Here is a 19,748-nt window from a genome sequence, read left to right on the forward strand (position 1 = left end):
CTGATCATTTTACTTAAGATAAAAACATCACTGCCTTACGTGGTGTCTATGTAGATGGTTATATTCTGGGGCTGTTGTAATTGTCTTTCAATCTGTCAGCTCTGAGACCTTTCTTTTTTCTCCTACTGTTTAGGTCTTCTTTTAGCCTAGGGCAGCTCAGTTTAGTGTCTGTACTAAAATGAATTCATTATTTGTTTTTCCCACCTTGCAGAAAGGCAGTGAAAGCTTACATACACACAAGCAGGTTGTAATTAAAGCAAAACCCTGATGAAATAAATGACACAGAGAGTTGAATGACAAACTGGTCAGAGAGTGGTCTAGCTGTTGCCATGGAGGCTGAATTTTGCCCACAGGACAGTTCTATTTCTGGCTCAAGTATTTTTCCTACTCTGGTCTTGCAGGCAGAATTGAAGGCAAGAGGAAGCAAGAATTTCTTGTAGCACAAAAAAGTCTTTCAAACACACCCTGAGCGTGCCCAGGCTCTTAGATGCTACTGTGCCATTCTAGGAGAAATTAACACCTTTAGAGAATGCCTCAAAAGCCATGCTTCAAAAATGGCATCCATCTCAGGTGCTCCAGGTGCTTGGGCTACCCTGAATTAGCCATTCTTCTCCTCTTCTTACTCAAGCATCTCCAGCTGCTTTGGAAAGGTGTCCAAGTAAACCTTGTAATCTCCATTTTAAACTGCAGATCACTTTACTGAGCCATGAGAGATACCCAGGAGACAACCTCAGAGCCACCTAGAAGCATGTTTCCTTTGATAAAGGAAGTTGGTTTAGAATGCTTGATGGAAGCAAAATTGGATGGGGGCCCACAAAAAAACCAGGCCTAGCATGAGGAATTTGACACTTGTTTTCAAGCAATAGGAAATGACAGCATAAAACATTATTTTCTAAATCTATGAGTTAGTCTAACAAAAATATATTATTTCCCTGCAAACTTTGCCTCTGGCATAAAACATTCACATTTATCTTCTCTCTGAGGATACAGAATTTAAGGAGGTTCTTCAGCAGTATTCCTGGTGCACAGACTATACTCCAGAAGCCAGGGTGAAAATATTAAGTGGTTCTGAAATATGGTAGGGAGAGGATCTCTGAGCAAAGGGCAGGATTAAGCTATTTGCTTAATGAGAAGCCATTTGCACTACTAGCTAAGATCACAACTTCTTTCAGAAGCATCTGAGGAAGGGATGTCAAGACAGCTGTTTGGACAAGTGGATTTTGAGGACTGAGCTGCGAGGTGAGCTCTGAAGCAGGGCAAGCTTAGCACAGGGAAACTTAGTAAGAGACTGGGGAATTGAGGCCAATCAGGATTTTTGGAGAGTACTCAGCATCTGGTTTGAACATACCAACTGGAAAATGGGAGAATAGAATAGAATAGAATAGAATAGAATAGAATAGAATAGAATAGAATAGAATAGAATAGAATAGAATAGAATAGGAATAGAATAGGAATAGAATAGAATAGGAATAGAATTAGAATAGAGTAGAATAGAATAGACCAGGTTGGAAGAGACCTTCAAGATTATCGCATCCAACCCATCATCCAACACCACCCAACCAACTAAACCATGCAACCAAGCACCCTATCAAGTCTCCTCCTAAACACCTCCAATGATGGTGACTCCACCACCTCCCTGGGAAATCAGAAGTAAAACTGTGTCAAGTTGAGCTGTCAAAACTCAGAAAAGAATGCTGAAGTGTCATAGAGAGCATTAGTGATGACTTGTCCGGAAAAGAAGCAGAGGCATTTCAAAATGCACTGCTTTTTAGAAGAGCTCAGCAGTGCAGTGTCACAATCAAAGATGGTTATTTACAGCACATTTTAAAACAGCTTGCAAGTGAAAGTGCATCCCGACCTGGCTGGAGGGAGAAAAGTGTAGCGCGGTCAAAGCTAAACCAGTGTTGTGCAGATCTTCCTTTTTGCTACTTAATGATTTGAAAAGAACTTTCCAAAGAAGCTTTGGGAACTGCACAGACTTGCTCTGACAAGAGCTAGATTTGCTAAATATAATATGTACAGATCCCTCACTGCAGGTGTGTGAAAAACAAGAACGAATTGAAGTGCAGTTCAGCACAGACTCACCTGCGAGGTTGGTGCCCGTGGGCTCACACGCCTACGCGAGTCCTGCTCCCTGCTGCTCTTTGGAATGGAAAGAAAGTGGTAGTAATCAATCTGGTTTGTTCCTCCCAGGCCTCCAAAAGTGCAGAGCTATTTGTTTAGCCTATACAAAATAATTCAATATGGGCTGATAGGAGAGAAGCAGCTCCATAAGCCAAAGAATGAACAGTGTGCTGGGTCAGTAGCAGTGGAGACTCATTAGCCCTTCCTAGCTTTGTGAGAGTCCAACGGAGGGCTACCAAGATGATGAAGGGATTGGAGCCCTGCCTTATGAGGAAAGGCTGAGAGCCTTGGGGCTTTTTAGTCTGGAGAAGAGAAGACTTAGAGGGGATTTAATAAATGTTTATCAATAGCCAAGGGCTGGGTGTCAAGAGGGAGAGGACAGGCACTGCTCAGTTGCACCCTGTGATAGGACAAGGGGCAATGGATATAAACTAAAGCACAGGAGGTTCCACTTCAACATGAGGAGGAACTTCTTCACTGTGAGGGTCACAGAGCACTGGAACAGGCTCCCCAGAGAGGTTGTGGAGTCTCCTCTGGAGACTTTCAAGACCCATCTGGATGCATTCCTGTATGATCTGTACTAGATTGTATGGTGCTGCTCTGGCAGGGGGCTTGGACTTAATGATCTCTTGATCTTCCAACCCCTAACATCCTGTGATCCTGTACGGATCACACTGCAAGAAGGCACAGAAACATTAGGCTCAGGAAATTCTGTTTACTTCCTTTATTAAATTTAATCAAAGCAGCTGGTAACCTGGTGTAACATAACTCCAACTTTCAGAAAAAGGATGACATACTATATGAAAATGTCTTCAAACCAAATAGCTGCCTCCTTAAATGTGCTTTTGATACCTTATCTGCTTCCAAGTGTTCATTTTCCAAGCATATGCTATCTGCTTTGGCTAAAACATTACAATATAGTAAATATAAACTGGTTAAAACTTCACTTTCACCAAGCTAATGTCAGTGCTTAGTATCACTTCATGGCATTATCAGTATGCTGCAGTAGGGCAGATAGTCCATTAAGGAGATGCTTTAGATGTGGAAAATATTGGCAGGCTATTGTGACTCTGTTAGAGCTGACACTGTGCTAGCTCATGAACAAAGAGCTTTATGCTCCCTGTGGTTATCAGCCTGATGCTTTTCAATGAGCAATAAAGGGAAAAGCCAAACCTCCCAGGGGAAGCCTTTCTGTTGATTTGTGTCAGCTTTAGGCAGCTTCTAAATTCTTTTAACAAAACAAATTTTTAAAAGCTGTAAACCATAAACAGGCTCAACATTAATCTCCAGAATGTGAACACGTGAGTTTACGACTGAGTGCTTCCTTGATTGTTCTTTTCATCACTAACTGGAAGCAGAGTTGTGTACAGGCATATGAGACTACTTTGAACTCTTGTAATATGAGCTGTACAGCACAAAACATTTAATTGTCAGATGTTAATGCCACACAAACACACACACACACACATCTAGTGTAACAGAAAGCACCTGAATTAGAAAGATAGAAGGCAAAAGTTCCCTTTTCCTCAGCAGTACTTTACAGATTTGCACAGGCACTGGAATGTGCAGCTTCTGGATTCTGGTTTCTCTGTACTGCAAATGGTCTTCAAAGGAGGAAAGTTGCTACTTGTTGCACTGTGTCCAGTTTTGGGCCCCTCAGATTAAGAAAGATATTGAGTTGCTGGAAGGCATCCAGAGAAGGGCAACAAAGCTGGGGAAGGGTTTGGAGCACAGCCCCATGAGGAGAGGCTGAGGGAGCTGGGGTTGTTTAGCCTGGAGAAAAGGAGGTTCAGGGAAGACCCTATTGCCATCTACAGCTGCCTGAGGGGAGGTTGTAGCCAGGTGGGGATTGGTCTCTTCTCCCAGGCAACCAGCACCAGAACAAGAGGACACAGTCTCAAGCTGTGCCAGGGGAAGTTCAGGCTGGATGTTAGGAAGAAATTCTTCATACAAAGAGAGATTGCCCATTGGAATGGGCTGCCCAGGGAGGTGGTGGAGTCACCATCACTGGAGGTGTTTGAAAAGAGACTGGATAAGGCACTTGGTGCCACAGTTTAGTTGATTAGATGGTGTTGGATGATAGGTTGGACTCGATGATCTCAAAGGTCTTTTTCAACCTGGTCTATCCTATCCTATCCTATCCTATCCTATCCTATCCTATCCTATCCTATCCTATCCTATCCTATCCTATCCTATCCTACTTTATCTACAGTAATCCCAAGAAACCTTTAGCTTTATCAGAAATCTGCTTTATCTAGCAATGATGAGTCACAGGAACAATTTCACTCTTTGAGAGTCCTCCCTTGGTTGGTTAGAAATTAAACATTCTCATTTAGCACTAAATGAAATCTCTAAAGCCTCAGTCATGCTTGGAGCAAGCAAAGTAATCCTTCGAAAGCGAGGCTTGGTGAAAGCAGTTTTGATCACCAGCTTGATTTGCTGTTCAAAGGAATCCTCCTGTGCAAAGACAAGAAAGCAATGTAGCAGCTTCATTCAACAGTTCTGTTCTTAACACTTTCTTGACTTAAAATTAAAAGTAAACATTTAAAAGGTACTATTTTTTTTCTGTTTTCCAGCAACTGTTTTTCTGGAGTTTTGGAAAAGAAGGCGAGCAGTGATTGCTTATGACTGGGACTTGATAGACTGGGAGGAAGAGGAGGTTTGTATTACACAACGCACTCCTTAATCCCTAACGCAAAGAGATTTGGGTTGCAACGGAAGCAGTCAGGTGGCCTGGGGTGGTGATGAGTGTACCTGCTCCAGAGCTATTCATGGCACCTGCTTGAAGTTCTAGAAATAGCTTTGTAAGTGTCTTTTCAGAAGCAGTGTGGCAGTGTAGATAGTGTTGGGTGATAGGTTGGACTCGACGATCTCGAAGGTCTAAACCTGGTTTATTCTATTCTATTGTAACTAACAGGTAGTGCCCTTCTCTCTCAAATTAGAGGTTAAACATGCCAATAGGAACTCAGATGTCTGCTGCCCAAAGATTTCTGTGACCAGTCATAAGAGCATCAGTATCTCATTGGCACTTGAGGTATCAGTTCCTCCCCTGTTCAGTATGGGAGCTGATTATCTCACAGAGGATGCTACAGCTGCCTGTGCCCTTATCTGTGGCACAACTGGAGCATGTCCTTTCTTTAAGGTCAGCTCTGTAGACTACTGTCTCCTCTTCTTCAGTACCAAATGCTGCATTGGCTCTAGGGCCTTTGCAGGATTTCGCCCCTGGAACCAGTCACAGTTTGGCAGCAGGTGCCCCAGGTGAAAAGGCATTGAGACCTTTTCCCTGTTTTGTGGTTTGAAGGCCACCTCTGCACTTTGTCATTGCCTTCAGCTGTAAGCAAGATGACCTGCAAAGCACAGGCTTTGCAAGGAGACTTACTTCTTGGGGTGCTATCACTGTCCCAGTGATCAAGATTCAAGTTTTGAATCTTTCACAAATCCCTTTTCTACATCTGGGCTATAAGGCACAACATATCCTCGGGCTAGAGAGGAATAGGACACCTGCAAGAATTTATCCCTTGAAGAAAGAAAAGGATGTATATCACCAAGACATTTACAGTAGCTCTTCTAGTGCACCAAGAGCTAGCCTGAGGCGTTGCACATTGATCCATGCTTGATGCTGCAGAAATCAGGATTGTTCCACCTGTGAATAAAGAACTGCACTGATTCATGTTTGAGAGGTGGGAAGGAAGGAGAGGACTGAAAAAGAGACATCCTATGGAATCTGACCTTGATGCTGTACACGTCAGTGAAATCTCAGGGAGAGAGAATTTTGTCTCCCTAAGAATTTTACTTCTCTCTAGTAAAATCAGTGCTAATTGAATTTCCAACCCAAACCATTCTGTGATTCTTCCACTCAGTTACCATTGGGCAAAATCAGCCAACTGCTTTTATTTCAAGTAAATCAATTAGAGAGTTCTGATTGTCATTTTAGGTCACAAGCTTTTGCTAATGAAGATTGTTATTTTTATCATCATTATCTGCCATGCCTAACTTTGGATTGCTTTAATTTGCATTATCAAATTGAAAAAAAATGAGGTTTGGCTATAGAGGGAAATTTACTAATTCCTACCAACAATAGATTGAGGGGGGAAAAAAGCCAACATTTATAAGGCTTCCTGTCACTTTGTTATCACTTTTCTGTTCTAAATGAAGAGACAAAGAAATGAAACAGTGGAAACAATGGGGAGAATTAAATCTGTTCAGATATGCAACCTCATGAATTGCTCACCACTTCAGAATTTCACCCAAGGAAGTCATGCAGCTGCCCCTGAAGTGTTCAAGTCCTCCAGCCTGGGTACATGGGCTGAGTATGTTCTGACTTTTTCAGTCCTGCATGTCTGGATTTCCTTTTCTTGTAAATGAGGTGCAAGGAGAGAGACATGGAGAGTAATTTGGTCTTAGCTGGGCACACAACAGGAAACCAGCTGCTCAGAGTTCCTAGCACTCCCAGCTGAAATGTTACTTCTGTTGCCATTTATAGTGTACTCTTATCTTTTTCTTCAGTATTGCTTCCTTTATATCATTAACCTCAGCCAGATACAGTACTGCTCACTCCCCACCCCAAGCTGTGTTCAGCACTACTGAGTGCCAGTAACCAGGTACGAAGGTTCGTGCCACAGTTTCAGTTTTGTGTGGAGATGTATCTCCAGAAATAACATTTGCATTATCTTAATTGACTGGGGATCTTAGGAGACACCTAGATGCATGGCTGGGTGGATATGATAAGGACTCCAGTGCAGATTGCAAAAGGTAATAAAATCTTAGCATAGAGAGAGCTGCAGAGAGGAAAGGATTCCTCATGTCTAGCTCGGGAAGTCAGCTGGCAGAGCTCTTGCACTGTCTGCAGGGTGCAGTTCTCAAGTGCCCTGCTTCAATACTATCACACTATCCTTTTGCACATCCCTGGGCACACAGCAGTACTACTTGCATAGTTTCTCTTTCCAGGTTATGGCCTGCTCAGCAGCCCTGATAGGGCAGGAACAGCTTGAGCAAGGGACATTAAGAGCAAGGTGTTACCCTGCCTCAGTAGAAACGTGCTTAGTCTTTGCAGACGGCTCGTGTAGAACTTGTTCCCTCAAGCACACAATTAGTTGCATAGGCATTGCTTTGCAGCTGAGCATACATGCCTCTTAACTTGTTTTAGTACCATGTTACCAGGTTTCTCCTTGAATTTGGAAATTAACTCTATTGAGAAAATGAGAGTGAGGCATTACTGCTTTTTATTTTGTTGTTTTTCCCAGGGGAATGTTATAAAAAGGGATGTAGGATTTTAGGGTGTCTTCTTTTATTCACATTCTTAAGGTTTATCTAAGCAGTTAACATTCATCTATGCAATGCAGTCAGCTAAGGTTCAGGCATTTACAACTTTCAGTTAGTCAAAGTTCAATTAAATGCAGCTGAAGGGTTGTAAGTGACTGAAATTGGGAAGCTGGGTTCTTGGCTGGTACACAGGAAAAAAAGCTCAGCAGAGGCCTGATGGATAGTGTGCAAAGACATGGGTGCCTCTCTGCTCCCTGGTAGCCAGCTGTACCATGGGCCAACGTGCCAGCATGCAACTGTGCATTGTAAAACTCGATGTAATGAATGTGGACTGCCAGCAGCTCTGAGAGTCCATCACAGCCTGGTGCTTTCTCTCATCTCTGACAGCATCCTGGATGTCAGGCTTGGGTGAGGGCATATGGCTGCTGGTGAACCTCCTGGATGGCAGGGCAGTGGGGTAAGCCCTACTGCAGCTGAAAACCATCAGGCCTAATCTGAACTAAGGATGAACCCTATCTTGTGACAAGGCTGTAAAGAGATGTCATTAACTCTCTCCCCAAGAAATCCCCAGGTTTTATTTCAGAAGAGAGTTTTTTCTGGCAAAGCAGAACTTGACATTGCTGCTGCTGCAAGCTGATCCTTCTAATAGCACTGTCCAAGTTAGGAAGCAGTTGAGCAGTATTAGATGTCGTGACTCCTTCCCCAAATGAAAAACTTTTGCTGATAATTGGAAAGGTTTTGTGCTGATAAGTGAGAAGTTAACCAATAACCTAGCAAACAGTAACTGGGTTTGGAAAAGAGAGTTGTTTCTTCTTTTTTGTCTTCTTTATTTTTCTTTGAGTTTTTTCTTTGTTCATTTCCCTTTTTTCCCTTTTTTCTTCTCCCTTTTCCCTTTTTTCTTCTCCCTTTTCCCTCGTTTTTCCTCTTCCCCCTCGTTTTTCCTCTTCCCCCTCGTTTTCCCCCTTCCCCCCCATTTTCCCCCTTCCCCCCCTTTTTCCCTTTTTTCCCTTTTTCCTTCTTTTGTTTTTCCTTTTTCCTTCCCCCCCCCCCCTCTTTTCTTCTTTCCTTCTTTCCTTTCTTTTTTTCTCTGTTGCAGAATTCCAGTACCAACAGGATAACACCAGGCTTGAAAAGTCTGTGGTATCAGCTTCAGAATGACTTCTCTTACAGCCACACCATCTGAAAGAGCATGGTTTAGATGAGTGGCTAGGCAGGGAGTTCACTAAGTACTTGCAATAGCATTTTATGGGTGCAGTGATTTATTCCAGCTCTCAGGAAGGAGACCTCATTTCCCAGCCCAGCTTTTACAGCAGCTGGGGCAGCTGCTGGAGATGTAATTCCCCAATAACAGTGATCTGATAAATGATTGTTAAGTTTCCTATGGAATGCTTCCCAACTGTGCTGTCTGTGAACGTTGTCTGTCTGTTCCTTAGGAGGAAATACGTCCGCAGTTTGAAGCCAAGTACTCCAAGAAAGAAAGAATGAACCCCATATCTGGGAAGCCAGAGCCTTATCAAGCATTTGCAGATAAATGCAGCAGACTCATTGTTTCTGCATCTGGAATATTTTTTATGGTTTGAGAACTTTTATTTATTTACCAGTTGAAAAAAAAAAAAAAGAAAAGAAAAAGTACAAGCTAACATTATCTCTGCTGAGAGTATGGGATATGACTGCTTGGGAGTTAAATCATCTCTTCTGTGTTTCCTGCAGTGTGAAAATCTGCACATAGCAGATGGGTTACTGTACAGTCCTACCTGAGTTTACTCTTCACATAGTCTCACAGATAGTTAAGTGCTTCCTTCAAGGCTCTACACGTAACACTGCATGTAACTCCACAAGTGCTGGAGTAGTGATTTTCACAGTATCACCAAGGTTGGAAGAGACCTCAAAGATCATCCAGTCCAACCTGTCACCAAAGACCTCATTGCTAGACCATGGCACCAAGTGCCATGTCAAGTCCCCTCTTGAACACCTCCAGGGATGGTGACTCCACCACCACCCTGGGCAGCCCATTCCAATGGCTAATGACTCTCTCCATGAAGAACTTTCTCCTCACCTCAAGCCTAAACTTCCCCTGGCACAGCCTGAGACTGTGTCTTCTTGTTCTGGTGCTGGTTGCTAGAGAGAAGAGACCAACCCCTTCCTGGCTACAACCACCCTTCAGGTAGTTGTAGACAGCAGTAAGGTCTCCTCTGAGCCTCCTCTTCTCCAGGCTGAACAATCCCAGCTCCCTCAGCCTCTCCTCGTAGGGCTGTTCAGTCTGGAGAAGAGAAGGCTCTGAGGTGACCTAATTGTGGCCTTCCAGTATCTGAAGGGGGCTACAAGAAGGCTGGGGAGGGACTTCTCAGGATCTCAGGTAGTGATAGGACTAGGGGGAATGGAATGAAGCTGGAGGTGGGGAGATTCAGGCTGGAGGTGAGGAGGAATTTCTTCACCATGAGAGTGGTGATGCCCTGGAATGGGTTGTCCAGGGGGGTGGTTGAGGCCCCATCCCTGGAGGTGTTTAAGACCAGGCTGGATGAGGCTCTGGCCAGCCTGATCTGGTGTGGGGTATCCCTGCCCATGGCAGAGGGGTTGCAACTAGATGATCCTTGTGGTCCCTTCCAACCCTGACTGATTCTATGATTTTTGTAACTACCAAAATATGAAACCAACTTGGTTAGCATTTGGCTCTTTCAAAATTGGTTTGTCCATTCGGTTAGCTTAGATATGCTTCAGTTGTGGTAGGTTGAAGCTGCCTGTGCAAAACCTTGGAAAACACCAATCTTCTGCAAATAAGCATCTGTCTTCTCCTGAAGAATCTCTCTTGTCTAACGGGTGGCTAATGGGCACTGTGTCAAGAGTTGCTATGAGATGAGTCACCCATGCTAATTTCCAGCTGTCTGGCCTTTAGGTAGCTTGCTGAACTGTGACACAAATTGGCCACGATGGAAAACAGTTGCCATTTCGTGCTCAACTGTTGCATACCAAACATCAAGTGATTTCTGCATGGCTTCCACATTACAACTGTCACATTTGCAGGAAGTCTCATCAGAGAATAAAATTACAAGGGCAATTGAATTTGTTACCTTCCCCAGACAGAATCTCTCCAGAACTGTAGCAAGCAACATCTTACAAGGGCTGTTGCTGAGGCAGTGCTCACAAATGGAGACATTTTTCCCCTAAGTGTGACGTCCCTCAAAGCACAAGGGAGAAAATATGATCTGGAGCAATATTCCAGTAACATTGCTACCAAAGAACAGACACAGTCCCCATTAATGGGAAAGAAGGAATCATGAAGGCACCCTTTGTACTTTTTTCCCATCCCCCAGTATCATCTCCATAGGTAATGCTTGTTCAGATAAAAGCAGTATCTGCAGAGGGGAACAGTGTATGTCAACTGCTGCTAAGTACAGACACACACACGACAGTAGTTTCTACCTGTGTGGATAAAGAATTAACCTCCACACCATCCACTTTCTTAATTAAAAGGGAAGGATGATACAAGATGGAAAGCATGTGTTGTATATAGCATAATAGGAACCACAGGGAGAGAAAAAGCCCAAAGCAGTGTCTGGAACCTCTTGTGTAATGGTCTTTAATTCCTGCACTAAAGAGAGAGCTATGGTCAAATCCATGGCACCCCTTCTAAGGCAAAATACTTCAGGAGCTTGAGAGAATAAGAAAGGCCCCTAAGGGGAGCAGTAGATAGAGTGAGATACCACAACACTGAATTCCTGCTTAGATTCTGAAAACCAAATACATTTTACTTTTAAAACTATGTACAAATATCAACAAAATAAGCTGACTTTTTTCTTACTAATGCTGATAAATTAGAGGAGACTTGGAGGAGAACGGGAAGCAGGGGTACTAGTATTTTACTGTTTGGAATTTAGCTGCTCTAACACATTCTACTTTCAAGAGCTTTTGACAGCAAGCACAATAATTGAAGCAAACATCACACAATCAGGCTGGGACAGCATCCTGAGACTAGCAAAGGCTAGTGGAGCGTGGTGGAACATGCATGTAAAGAAAATACCTAATTCCCAGAGCTGGCACCACTGTTTCCCACATTAATGCTAAGGCAGAGATACACTTGCAAGAAACCATTTCGAGCTGGCATCTGTTTTTAGATGAATTCAAAGATATTGTGCATGGTGATAAAGAAACAAAGAAGGACTTCACAGTAGGAACATTCATATTGATCTTGAAACCTCTCTTTGGGATCAAAGTGGACGTGATCTTCAAGTCATTTGCTTCATTGCTTTCGTTTTTAGTATCAGGGAAAAGTTATCTCCTGTTGTACTGAAAGCTTTCAGGTTCTTCTCTCTGATTTTCCTTTCCCCTCCTTTTAGATCTGTGTGGTGATTGCTGCTGTTTTTGGCATCGTTATTTACCGTGTTGTGACTGTCAGCACTTTTGCTGCCTTTAAGTGGGCTTTAATCAGGAATAACTCTCAGGTTGCAACTACAGGAACTGCAGTCTGCATCAACTTTTGCATCATCATGCTACTGAATGTGGTGAGTAAAACTAATATGACCTTGACCAGCTGGACAGATGGGCAGAGTCCAACATAATGGCATGCAAGTCGTCCAAGCATCAGGTGCTGCACTTTGGCCACAACAACCCCATGCAGAGCTACAGGCTAGGGTAAGAGTGGCTGGGGAGCAGCCAAACAGAAGGGGACCTGGGGGTACTGATTGACAGCTGGCTGAACAGGAGCCAGCAGTGTGCCCAGGGGGCTAAGAAGGCCAACAGCATCCTGGCCTGGATCAGGAAGAGTGTGGCCAGCAGGAGCAGGGAAGTCATTGTGCCCTGTACTCAGCACTGGTTAAGCCATACCTTGAGTCCTGTGTCCAGTTCTGGGCCCCTGAAATTAAGAAGGACCTTGAAACACTTGAACGTGTCCAGAGAAGGGCAGCAAGGCTGGGGAGAGGCCTCAAGCACAGCCCTATGAGGGGAGGCTGAGGGAGCTGGGCTTGTTTAGCCTGGAGAAGAGGATGCTCAGGGGAGACCTTATTGTTCTCTACAACTACCTGAAGGGAGGTTGTAGCCAGGTGGGAGTTGGTCTCTTCTCCCAGGCACCAGATCAAGAGGACACAGTCTCAAGCTGTGCCAGGGGAAGTTTAGGCTAGAGGTGAGGAGAACATTCTTCCCAGAGAGAGTTGTTCTGCCCAGGGAGGTGGTGGAGTCACCATCCCTGGAGGTGTTCAAGAGGGGATTGGACGTGGCACTTGGTGCCATGGTTTAGTTAGTCATGAGCTGTTAAGTAATAGGTTGGGCTTGATGATCTCTGAGGTCTTTTCCAACCTTATTGATTCTATGATCCTATGAGTTCCATTCTTCTGTTGAGATGCAGGTAGAGAATTCTGCACATTGCTGTGATAGCAACACGTCTTCCATCAGCTGCTCTTGACAAGGGATGTGTGGCCTTTCACTATCAGCTTTTTGTCATTGTTGCATTTTAAGGGGGATGAGAGATTAACCTACAAACCTCAGGTACTGGAGCCAGAGTGGAGTGGCTTTATCTAGTCAGTAGCAAGAGTCTTCTGTTAAAGCATGTTAGGTTGTTAGGTCTTTGCTCCAGGAGATCTGCTGACTTCATTCCTAGGGGAAGTATGAGATGTTATTTTGGACCTGCACAGTTCCAAATGCTAGCTTGAAGACTGCTTTCTTTTCTGTGCAATACTCAGGCATTTCCACCATCAAAAAAATTAGCTTTAGCAGTCTCTCATTTATATAGCAGGAAATTCCCAGAGGTTTTGCTTCAGGACTTCATTTCTCCCTTTGGTATAAGCAGGACTGGATTGGTCACTGGGACAGTCTCTCAAGAACTGTTGATTTCCCTGTATTTTCCCTAAGGTGGAACTGCAGGCTGAGAAAGGGCAGAAGGAAGAGGTGGATGCTGTTATTCTCCCTGAATTTCTACTGAGGGCCATCTTTCATGCGTTTGGTTTGGGGGTTTATTTGTTTATTGTTCATTGCCTGCAGGTTTAGGGGGTTGTCTGTAATCCACCTAGAGCACACAGTAAGCACAGAAGAAATAGAGCTATGAATACCTATGTCAGTAGAGCATCTGTTTCCAAGCCCTCAGTAAAAGTCATTGTATATGCAGTCAGGCAGCAACAAAGAAATACTGCAGATATGAGAATATTTGGGTCTTAGAGTTTTACAGCTTAAAGAAGCTTTTTTTAAGCAATGGAAGATGGCTTGAAGGTGCCTTTTGAGAAACTTTATTTCCTGTGATACATCAAACAAGTAAAGCACTGCAAAGACAGACTTCTTAAGAAAGCCTTGTGTTCATTACCATGCAATAAACCCCAGCCTTAGAACTGGAGATAGCTCAGGGAAACAGAAGGTCCCCAAAATATGAAACTGCAGGGGCTTTTCAGAAGGGCTTAGGAACATAATCCCTCGCTTCCCATGATGGATTAATGAAGTTTACTGAAGGACAGTGGTGGAATTTCTGTTGGGAGAAATCAAGCCTCCTCAGCAGCAATTCAGGCAGCTGAATCCTCCACAAACTGTGACTCAGGAAAAGTGGCGGAAGAGCAAGCAAAGATACGTCAAAATGGAGCAGGGTGGACTCAGCAGGGAATTCACTGCTGGGAAGCCTGGACTGAAAAAAAACAAAGCAGTGATTCTGATATGAGTTGACAACCACTCTAAGCATCAGGGGAAAGGTCCAGACCACAAGTAACTTCTAGACTGGATGATCTGAGAGCGAGGCACATACACTGAAACATCCATCTGACCAAAACAGAATTACCTTCAGTCATAATGGCTCCCAGCTAATCCTGCAGCCTGACCTGGGAACAATCATTGCCTTTCCCTAGGTTAATAAAACCTGTTAATTCCAGTGATATCACCCATAGGAAAAATGAACACAGAACAGAAGATGATCATAACAAGGCCCTGTGGGACTCATAGTGATGTAGCAGATAATCATATTCAACCATTGTTAACAGAATCTCTAACACTGTCTTACTGTTCCAGAAGGAATAGCAACAAAAGGCAGTTGTAATGCTCCCTCTGCAGAGCAATGTACACTTGTAAAATAGCACATTGCCTGCTGGGATCAGGATATAAACCACCTAGAAATTTAGCACTTCTACAGTTGCCCTTAAGAGATGCTTTTAAACCACCCCAAGAAGAAACTACATTTTTCACTACTTGAAACAAAACTATTTACTCCAAAAGCAGCAAAAAGCTATTCTAAGTAAGAAGCTGTTGTTAAAATGGGTGAGAGAACTCAGGATTACTTCAGTTATTAAGCAGGCATTTGAGCTGTAAGTTGAACATAACACTGTTTTACCAAGAGTTTATAACTGCAAATGGGGAGAAACATTGCTAATATGGACTTTAGGAGTAAGCACTTAAGCCTGCAGTATGAGCAGCTTTGTATCCCTGTATGCATCACTGAGAGTTAAGGATGTTTAGTGTTTTGTGGGAACAGGCTTCAGACTCATTTGGTCTCTTCTCCTAGGCAATCAGCACCAGAACAAGAGGACACAGTCTCAAGCTGCACCAGGGGAAGTTTAGGCTGGAGGTGACCTCATGACTACTAAACCATGGCACCAAGTGCCACATCCAATCCCCTCTTGAACACCTCCAGGGCCAGTGACTCCACCACCTCCCTGGACAGCCCATTCCAATGGCTAACAACTCTCTCTGTGAAGAACTTTCTCCTCACCTCCAGCCTAAACTTCCCCTGGTGCAGCTTGAGACTGAGTCCTCTGCCTGGGAGAAGAGACCAATCTCCTCCTGGCTACAACCGCCCTTCAGGTACTTGTAGATAGCAATAAGGTCTCTCACAGAATGTGGCATAAGTAACTAAACCCAAAATTCCAGTTAAGCCATTGCTCTGCTTTGTGTTTTTGGAAACATTCTTCTCACCCTTTTTCACTGTGTATGTAAAGTAGGGACAGTGATAGCATCTTTTTTTCCTCCCCTCCATATAGTGTAGATGAAAAGAGTTCTGGCTATAGCCTTACAAATATTTGTGTTGGTTGGTTGACTGTGAAGTTGCTATATGGTTTTGTTATCATATCAGACCATCACAAAGACCATCTGCATGTCAGATGTGACATGTAGGAGCAGTTAATCCACCTGAAAAGCAGTTCTGTACCCTTAAGGTGGTTACATATCTAAGAGGCTGCTTCTTCTCTCTTACAGCTGTATGAAAAGGTTGCTCTTTTCCTGACAAATTTAGGTAAGCAATTTTTTGGTCCCCTGTACTATGCTAGCATTTAGCCTGTATAAATATGAATGTCCTTAATTAATTTGCAATCTAGATGAGTAAATGGGTTTCTTAAGTTTACAGTAAAGGAGCATATAATCTAAACTGTGGCATTATTCCATCAGTGGTGACATTACCCAGCTCCCATGCTTGTTCCTTGCTCCAACCCCCTGCTTTGTGAGAACTTGTTCTTTTGGGGGGAAAAGTGTGAGTTTTCAGAAAGGCTCAGCACTCACAGCCCCCAGGTTTTATGAAGGCTTGGAAACCACAGGATCACTTCTGGAAGCCAAATTTCTAGCTTGAAACTAAGGTACTTCTTGCCAATCAAACAGATGCCTTTAAGAGCAGTAATCTGGAGGGGAAATCACTACACGACTCATCAATTCTACCAGCACCTAAACTCTACTGGTGCTCTAAATTTCAGTAACCTCTTTTGAGATCACCCATAAAAGTGATCTTTATGCTAGAGTAAGGGCAACACTTTCTAAGGGCAGTGTGTACTGTCAATGGAGTAGCAATGCTATAGACTCACAGATTGCATTGGGTTGGAAGGGACCCTCGAAGGTCATCTTGTCCAACCCCCCTGCAGTGAGCAGGGACATTTCCAATGAGATCAGGGTGCCCAGGGTCACAATAAGTCTAGTCTTTGGTGTCTCCAAGGATGGGATCTCAACCACATGCATGGCTCAGGCAGAGTCTCTGGAGATCCTGATCATGATGAGAGAATGCTGTGGTTGAGGGCAATTGGCAATGGCTCCTTTGTGTCAAGAGGCCTGAAATGAGACTTTTTCAGAAGGCCTAGGAAGTGAACCATATTCCAGTATGTGTAGAAATGGTTTGAGGAGATTACTTTGAGTTTCTGGGTACCCATGTACACTGATGGTCACTAAGGTATTTTGGACCAGATGGACAACTTCTGGTGTCCGCTCAAAGGAAACACACAGCTACCTTTAGCTATTGTCAGAGCTTTTCTACAGCTGGGAAGTCATAAGTGATGTGCTCCAAGTATCTCTGTGTAAGACAGAATTTTGTGCTGTGGGTTTTATTACACAGAAAGGTCTCATTTGTATGCTGTAAATTTAAAATCTGTTTGCCTTCCTGTATCCATGGAAAAGGTACCTGCTAGTTACAGCTGAGAAATATGTCTTTCAAGAATGTAATTTGCACAGGCTATGCCTTTTTACACCCTGTGGACATTAAAATATGGTCTAGAGACCTTGAAGCTTGATTACTTTCTGCCAGGTTGTCATCAAGGTAAGTCTGCTTCTTGTAGTCTCTGCAGAAAGCAGTTGTGTGGAAGCTCAGTGGGTCAGGCTGCTCTGACCATGTTCAGACTGTTTGGTGGTTTTTACTCGGATGGCTTAAGTAGCTGATTTGTTTTGAATGATCTTTACCAGTGTACAAAACTCAGAGTGGGACTGGCTGCAATTCCATGACCTTTCCAGAGCTCATGTCTGAGCTACTCCAGAGCATTGCCATTGTCTCTGATGGGCATATGAGCAGAGCTTCAGCTGCAGCAGCCTTTCTTAAAGTCAGGCTTGTCCTTCCCACAGACTGATCTTTTCTTTCTTCCTGATTAGCTAACCATTTGTGTACTGGCACACACACAAACTTGGATTCCTTGACAGGCATTTCCAAAGCACTAACAGGGTCCTTAATTTATGATCTGCTTTATGGTTGTGGTGGGTTGAAAATTCCCCTTCCCCCCTCCCCCAACATTAAATTTGCCAGACCAGCTGAGTTGGAAGCAAATAAAAGCTGTATTTACAAGCAAAGCTACAATCTACAATGGAATGCAATGAACATGTGCAAAATATACAGTATTTATAATATTTATAGGTATTTATAGTTATTTACAATTAATGAAGAGCACAAGGGCCCCCCCTGGTCAAAAACCAGGGGAGCTGCTAATAGCTTCTCCCTCCCTGCCCCCCCTTACCCCCTATACACATAAAGGACAAGAGAAAGGAGCAGAGAGATATTTTGTTAGACTTAGTCAAAACAATGCAACCAAGGTCAAGCAGAAGCCAGTTTGTATCTTCCAGCCCAAGGAAGCAAGAAGAGAGAGAAATTATTTACCAGACTAATTCTTCTGGCAGATAACTCTCTGATGGGAAGCAGCTCTAATTACAGAGAACCTGGTTTATTCCTGTCATTTCTGTACTGCCAGGGCTTTACTGGAGGCTCCTGTGGAAGTGGTGTTTGAGTACTACCGCTATGATACTCAGAATCACCATTAGTACCTCCACTACTCCTCTGATTGCTGCTGTTCACAGCAATGCTTGACTGTTGGCTCCTACCAACTGGAAAGCAGTTCCAGGATGTGGTACTGATGTGCTGGTATAGAAGCTGTTTTGCTAACTTCTATCTTGATATCTCTTTAGATGGAGATTAAGGGAAGAATGTGTCTTCCCCTTTCCCTTCTGCCACACCCCACCTATTGCTAAATATTTTCTCTCAAGTCTTCTGTAATGAGTTCCCTGAGACAGGGAATGGGGGTCATGCACCCCACCAATAGCTCTCTAGAATCTTTATGTGCCAGGATGGTGGGAAAATCCATGAAATAGAATTGGAAGGAGGATTTGCTCCAGTTCAGTCTGACAGCTCTAACAAAAAGGCACACACATAGCTCCTACTGGGGTGCTTTCTGCTAATGTCATTATAGCAGAGTGCAGAAAAGGAAACAAGAGAAGAGCCTGAGCCTGTAAAGCACACAGGAGCCTAAGAGGGATGTTTAATGTACACATTATCTTGACCACATAATTACACTCTTCCAGGAATATCATTATCCAGATATTAAGAGAGCTTTCTAAGTCTTTACACACTCACTTCTTGTGTTCTGATTTGGGGGACAATTTCTTCCACCATCTTATATTTTGAACTCACCAGGCTAATTTACAGATCCACAACCAGCTGTGGTAGGTGTGTGCAGCCTTTGTGCAGAGGTTGGTCTGACCAAGCCCCTGAAACTCTGCTCTCTTTCTTCACAGAGCAGCCTCGTACTGAATCCGAGTGGGAGAACAGCTTCACCCTGAAAATGTTTCTCTTCCAGTTTGTCAATCTGAACAGCTCTACCTTTTATATAGCATTCTTCCTTGGAAGGTAGGATTGCTGTCTACACCCTCAAAATGAAGTAGAGAGAAGAAATAAAGTTGTCTGTAATGAAACGAGAGGGGGCCACAGTATCACACAGCTCCAAATGGAAACTCCACACTAGCAAAGCAGGACAGATTGCAGTTTTGTTTTCCTTCCTGAAGCCCAGAGGCAAAGGTAGTTTTCAGTTCCTAGCATCACATTGGCTCAGTGCTAACTTTTAACAACTCCACTACTGGGTATTGATGAGTCCCACAGTACTGCATGGGAGTGGAATGGAATGGAGTGGAGTGGAATGGAATGGAATAGAATATAATGGAGTGGAGTGGAGTAGAGTAGAACAAAGTAGAACAGAATAGAATAAAGTAGAACAGAATAGAATTAGGCTAGAATTGGAATGGAATGGAATAGAATGGAATGGAATGGAATAGAATGGAATAGAATAGGATAGAAAAGGATTAGGATAGGATAGAATAGGATAGAATAGAATAGGATAGAACAGGATAGAATAGGATAGAAAAGGATTAGGATAGGATAGAAATAGGATAGGAATAGAATAGAATAGGATAAACTAGAATAGAATGGATTAGGATAGGATAGGATTAGGCTAGGATAGAAAAGGATTAGGACAGGATAGGATAGGAATAGGATAGGATAGGATAGAATAGAATAGGATAGAATAGAATGGATTAGGATAGGATAGAAAAGGATTAGGATAGGAATGGAATGGAATAGAATAGAATAGATCCAACTGCCTGAATACTTTGCTGCTTCTATTATATGATTTGAACTGTTAAGAATATAATTTGGAGTTTTTTTCCTGCAGAAAATTATGTTTGTGTGTGTGTGTGTATATTTGTACATCTTTTTCTGCAAGTCCCTTAAAAGCAAAAGAAGATTCTTTGAGCAGAGAAAGCTTGAGTAGAAGAATCCATCAGTATGGATTATTTGCACATAGGGAAGTTGTCAGACACCATCACTGGAGGTGTTCAGGAGGAGACTTGATAGGGTGCTTGGTTGCATGGTTTAGTTGGTTGGGTGGTGTTGGATG

General features: G+C 43.3%; 1 protein-coding gene across 4 annotated transcripts in view; it reads left to right on the forward strand.

Moving 5' to 3' along the window:
• The window catches only part of ANO4 (anoctamin 4), a 177,976-nt gene that overhangs the window by 138,687 nt on the left and 19,541 nt on the right, over positions 1-19,748 (forward strand). For all 4 annotated transcript variants that reach the window (XM_054167688.1, XM_054167691.1, XM_054167690.1 and 1 more), the window contains 5 exons: positions 4,701-4,783; positions 8,820-8,960; positions 11,721-11,885; positions 15,541-15,577; positions 18,595-18,706. In XM_054167688.1, coding sequence (XP_054023663.1) covers positions 4,701-4,783; positions 8,820-8,960; positions 11,721-11,885; positions 15,541-15,577; positions 18,595-18,706 — 538 coding nt within the window. The remainder of the gene's footprint in view (positions 1-4,700; positions 4,784-8,819; positions 8,961-11,720; positions 11,886-15,540; positions 15,578-18,594; positions 18,707-19,748) is intronic.

Source organism: Dryobates pubescens, chromosome 15 (assembly GCF_014839835.1).
Source record: "Dryobates pubescens isolate bDryPub1 chromosome 15, bDryPub1.pri, whole genome shotgun sequence".
NCBI lineage: Eukaryota > Metazoa > Chordata > Aves > Piciformes > Picidae > Dryobates > Dryobates pubescens.